The sequence below is a fragment of the Bombina bombina genome, chromosome 2 (genome assembly GCF_027579735.1).
Source record: "Bombina bombina isolate aBomBom1 chromosome 2, aBomBom1.pri, whole genome shotgun sequence".
In the NCBI taxonomy this organism is placed as follows: domain Eukaryota; kingdom Metazoa; phylum Chordata; class Amphibia; order Anura; family Bombinatoridae; genus Bombina; species Bombina bombina.
The window spans coordinates 1,401,422,998-1,401,428,997 of NC_069500.1; the positions used below are offsets into that span (position 1 = coordinate 1,401,422,998).

Genomic DNA, 6,000 nt, shown 5'->3' on the forward strand with positions numbered 1-6,000 from the left:
ACTTTAATGGAGTGTTCTGATTAAATAAAAAAAATGAGACTGCAATAATCCAGGTGTGCTCAGCCCGAAAGTAGCTATGCATATTTTCCATTCCATAGAAGAAAATGTTATTTTTATTTTTTATATACAGTCGTATGCAAAAGTTTAGGCACCCCTGACAATTTCCATGATTTTCATTTATAAATAATTGGGTGTTTGGATCAGCAATTTCATTTTGATCTATCAAATAACTGAAGGACACAGTAATATTTCAGTAGTGAAATGAGGTTTATTGGATTAACAGAAAATGTGCAATATGCATCCAAATAAAATTAGACAGGTACATAAATTTGGGTACCCCAACAGAAATATTGCATCAATATTTAGCAGAGCCTCCTTTAGGAGAAATAACAGCCTCTAGGTGCTTCCTATAGCCTGTAATGAGTGTCTGGATTCTGGATGAAGGCATTTTGGACCATTCCTCCTTGCAAAACATCTCCAGTTCAGTTAGGTTTGATGGTTGCAGAGCATGGACAGCCCGCTTCACATCACCCTACAGATTTTCAATGATATTCAGGTCTGGGGACTGGGATGGCCATTCCAGAACATTGTACTTGTTCCTCTGCATAAATGCCAGAGTAGATTTTGAGCAGTGTTTTGGGTCGTTGTCTTGTTGAAATTTCCAGCCCCGGTATCCATGCGACCCTCAACTTTAACAAGATTCTCAGTACCAGCACTGGCCACACAGCCCCACAGCATGATGGAACATCCACCAAATTTTACTGTGGGTAGCAAGTGTTTGTCTTGGAACTTGGCTTGTCCAAATGTGCGTTTGCATACCTCAAGCGACTCTGTTTGTGGCATGTGTGCAGAAAAGGCTTCTTCTGCATCACTCTCCCATACATCTTCTCCTTGCGCAAAGTTCGCTGAATTGTTGACTGATGCACAGTGACACCATCTGCAGCAAGATGATGTTGTAGGTCTTTGGAGGTGGTCTGTGGGCTGTTTTTGACCGTTCTCCCCATCCTTTGCCTCTCTGATATTTTACTTGGCCTGCCACTTCTGGCCTTAACAAGAACTGTGCCTGTGGTCTTCCATTTCCTCACTATGTTCCTCACAGTGGACACTGACAGCTTAAATCTCTGCAATAGCTTTTTGAAGCCTTCCCCTAAACCATAATGTTGAACAATCTTTGTTTTCAGGTCATTTGAGAGTTATTTTGAGGACCCCATGTTGCCACTCTTCAGAGGAGAGTCAAAGAGAACAACAACTTGCAATTGGCCACCTTAAATACCTTTTGTCATGATTGGATGCACCTGTCTATGAAGTTCAAGGCTTAATGGGCTCACCAAACCAATTGTGTGTTCCAATTAATCAGTGCTAGGTAGTTACAAGTATTCAAATCAACAAAATGACAAGGGTGCCCAAATTTATGCACCTGTCTAATTTTGTTTGGATGCCTTATGCACATTTTCTGTTAATCCAAAAAACCTAATTTCAATACTGAAATATTACTGTGTCCTTCAGTTATTTGATAGATCAAAATGAAATTGCTGATCCAAATACCCAATTATTTATAAATGAAAATCATGCCTAAACGTTTGCATATGACTGAATATATTTCTATATACATATCTGGTTATTTAAAAACAACATATCTGTACTTATATATCTATATGAAAATATACAGGTAAAGATATATACAGATATAGAAATAGGAATATATATTATAAAATACAAATAACATTTTCTCCTATGTGAACATATACAGTAAATTCACATTAAAACACATTTTCAATATTACATTTTTTATTTAAATTTATTTTTTATGTTTTAAGTTATTTGAGTGGAAAGGACTCCAAAGTATACAATATTGCTTTTTCCATTCAAACACCTTGCCATATGCCATATACCATTTATCCCTAATAAAAAAAAATAACAAAAAAATATATATATAATTTTTATTATATAGAGTATATATGAGTCTAGGGGCTGATTTATCAAGCTGCAAATTCAGCAGTTCCCGTGCGAGCCATAAGGCTAGCCGGAAACATAAGTTAAGAAGCAGCGGTCTTAAGACCACTGCTCCTTAACTCCTCCACCACCTCTGATGCGGCGGACTGCAATCATCCCGATCATATACGATCGGGATGATCGACACCCCCTGCTGGCGGCCTGCAGGGGGCAGCATTGCACAAGCATTTCCCTAGAAATGCTTGTGGAATGTTAAATGCCGACAGCGTATGCTGTCGGCATTTAGTGATGTCGGGCGGACATGATCCGCTTGAAAAGCTCATTTCTTTTCAAGCACAGCACAACCTCTATTGTTCCCATATCTGGTTTTCAAACCCAAAATGATGAGAGAGAGGGACATGAAACCGGCAAATTGTATTAGTCAATATCAACAAGAGTAATCAAAAGTGTATTACAGAGCTTTTCTTTTGTTTTATGGATCTCCATGTGCTGCACAAATCAGCTTTTTCTATGGAAGTTCTTTTGTGACAAATAGATAAGTAGTTACTTCCAGCTTTTACATATAATTTATATATTTTTATATTTTTTTTTTTAAAAAAGCTAATTTTTGCTTTATTGAATGTAGCATTCAAATATTATGATTTTAGCATTAGACAGTTATTCTAGTGCACTTAAAAGGTTGATTTATATAAAAAATACTTATTTTAAAATTGTTATTTAAATATTAACATGCCAGAATGAATGTTAAGGAGAACATCATACCATTTAAGTGTTGGCATTCTGTGATCAATAAACAATGGCTAGTTGACCTCTACAAATCATCCATTTGATATGTGATAGTCTTAAACTTTAATTGTTTTCAGGATTAAGAAAAAATACATAAGGCAAACAGACAACTATTCTTTGGAGATGGACACCAAGGGCACACAGGAATCTCAGGTATTGTTATTATCAATATTCTAATCTTTAGTGATCCCCAACAATGGCTGTTACCCAACAGCGGTGCTCATTACACTCTGTCACATCCCATAAAGCCTTCATTGCAAAAGTGTAGTATAACATAGCCTTACACCATAACATGGAGGCAAACAGTACATGTGATAAAAGCTCATGCTAGAGCCGAAACAAAATATTATAAGGTTATGGTATAAGGCTATGTTATACTAACATTCTTGCAATAAAGGCTTTATGGGATGTGACAGAGTGCACTTGCTTAATGAGGACCGTTGTTGGGGAACAAGGCGAGCCCTGGTTCTCTCACATATACATTTGGATATTTTTTGGCAGTTGCTGTTATTTGGTTAGTGAGTGCTGATCTTGAAGACACACATATACTGTATATATATATATATATATATATATATATATATATATATATATATATATATATATATATATATATATATATATATATATTCACCGGCCACTTTATTAGGTACACCTGTTCAATTGCTTGGTAACACAAATTGCTAATCAGCCAATCACATGGCAGCAACTCAAAGCATCTAGACATGGGGAAGACGACTTGCTGAAGTTCAAACCGAGCATCAGAATAGGGAAGAAAGGGGATTTAAGTGACTTTGACTTTTGGTTGGTCTTAGTATTTCAAAAACTGCTGATCTACTGGGATTTTCAAGCACAACCATCTCTAGGGTTTACAGAGAATGGTCCAAAAAAGAGAAAATTACCACTGAGTGGCAGTTGTGTGGACGAAAATGCCTTGTTAATGTCAGAGGTCAGAGGAAAATGGGCAGACTGGTTTGAGATGAGATGAGGTAACAGTAACTCAAATAACCACTCATTACAACCAAGATATACAGAAAACCATCTCTGAATGCACAACTCGTCAAACCTTGAAGCAGATGGGCTACAGCAGCAGAAGACCACACCTAGTGCCACTCCTGTCAAGTAAAGAACAGGAAACTGAGGCTACAATTTACACAGGGTCACCAAACTTGGACAATAGCAGATTGGATAAACATTGTCTGGTCTGATGAGTCTCGATTTCATCTGTGACATTCAGATGGTAGGGTCAGAATTTGGCATAAACAACATGAAAGCATGGATCCATCCTGCCTTGTATCAATTGTTCAGGCTGGTGCTGGTGGGGTAATGATGTGGGGGATATTTTCTTGTCATACTATGGGCCCCCTAGTACTAATTGAGCATTGTTTAAATGCCACTGCCTACTTGAGTATTGTTGCAGACCATGCCCATGATCCCTTTATGACTACAGTGCACCCATCTTCTGATGGCTACTTCCAGCAGGATAATGTACCATGTCACAAAGCTTAAATCATCTCAAACGGGTTTCTTGAACATGACAATGAGTTCACTGCACTCCAATGGCCTCCATAGTCACCAGATCTCAATCCAATAGAGCACCTTTGGGATGTGGTGGAATGGGAGATTTGCATCATGGATGTGCAGCCGAGAAATCTGCAGCAACTGAGTGATTCTATCATGTCAATATGGACCAAAATCTCTGAGGAATGTTTCCAATACATTGTTAAATCTATGCCATTAAGAATTAAAGCAGATTAAAGCAGTTCTAAAGGCAAAAGGGGGTCCAACCTGGTACTAGCAAGGTGTACCTAATAAAGTGGCCGGTGAGTGCATATATATATACAGTATATATATATATATATATATATATATATAATTTTTTTAAATCTCAAAAGATGTGGGTGTTGCTAATAAACTCATTGTACTTTGTTCTTTTGCAGAATGGAATGTAATCTTGAATCCAATCATATGATTTGTAATGGAGGACTTTTTTGCCCTGGACATGTTATTGATACAAAACAATATTGAGAGAAAACCTTTTCTTCTATAGTTAATAATTCAATATCCCAAGGACGCTGTAAGGAACTGAGGGTTTTTTTTGGGGGGAGGGGGGAATTTATTGTCACATACGTACATTATAAATATTATTATTGCAAACAATTGTGTTAAACTTACATACAATAAATTTATAATTTTAACACTCACACCATATTTAACTATAAAACCAGTGCCTTGTAAGATAATCAAATGACAGTTTTACAACTACATGTTATGAACAATTTGCCTAATTTTTGGAAGAAAATTGTCTCTACTCCTTATGATGTCACTGCGTGTTGCTTTATTTCTTGTAGAAAATGTAACAGTATCATCTAGAGCTATGGTATGTCTTGTCTGAAAGAGGAGTTTCGTTTCTTTTGGACAGGGGTTTTGATTGGATTTTGTTTTTTGCTTAGATCAAGATACAGTGCTCATTCCTTGCTTCTTGACAACCCTAAAATTGAATAAGAAATTCCAGTTTTTAGATTGGCCCTGTGTATATGAAAGAGGAGAATCACTTCATTTAAGTATGTGGTCTCATGGGTTGGATAGTTTTATTTTTGGGCGAAATAACCTCAGAGCCACAGAGTGCTCCCACATTTATTACCCTAAAATAGTTGTCTAACAGTATAAAAACTGCCATTTTAAACACAATCTATAATTTTCTTGGAAAAGGGAGATATCCCTCTTTCCAATGAGGGGTCGCATTCCTGTAACATGAACAGAAACAGAATAAAGAGCTTTTTAATTGTGTATTCCCAGTGTTAGTACCTAACTGTTGTAAGTCTTACTATAATATAAGTCTAACAGATTTAGCCTAGATTAAAAGATTAACCATAACTACTTGCTTTCTGCAACACAGACTGAAATACATTTGTCAGATAACACATATCACATATTTGCAAGCAGATAAAAGATGTTTTTTAATACAATTTTGTATATTTTTTGTAAAATAAAATCCATTTAAAATATTTTTTTCAGATTCCTTAATTGCACGTTTTGTTTTCATGTATATATGGATTGATGGATTGATAGATAGATGATAGAGCAATAAATATATAGATGATAGATAGATGATAGATAGACAGACAGACAGACAGACAGACAGACAGACAGACAGACAGACAGACAGACAGACAGACAGACAGACAGACAGACAGACAGATAGATAGATAGATAGATAGATAGATAGATAGATAGATAGATAGATAGATAGATAGATAG

The 6,000-nt window shown here is 36.2% G+C and overlaps 1 protein-coding gene across 1 annotated transcript in view; it reads left to right on the forward strand.

Moving 5' to 3' along the window:
* SIGLEC1 (sialic acid binding Ig like lectin 1) overlaps positions 1-5,747 on the forward strand; it is a 220,220-nt gene extending 214,473 nt beyond the window's left edge. Inside the window, exons 21-22 of the mRNA XM_053704329.1 lie at positions 2,817-2,892; positions 4,680-5,747. Of these exons, the coding sequence (XP_053560304.1) occupies positions 2,817-2,892; positions 4,680-4,691 (88 nt within the window). The 3' untranslated portion in view covers positions 4,692-5,747. The remainder of the gene's footprint in view (positions 1-2,816; positions 2,893-4,679) is intronic.
* Positions 5,748-6,000: the final 253 nt, after the last annotated feature.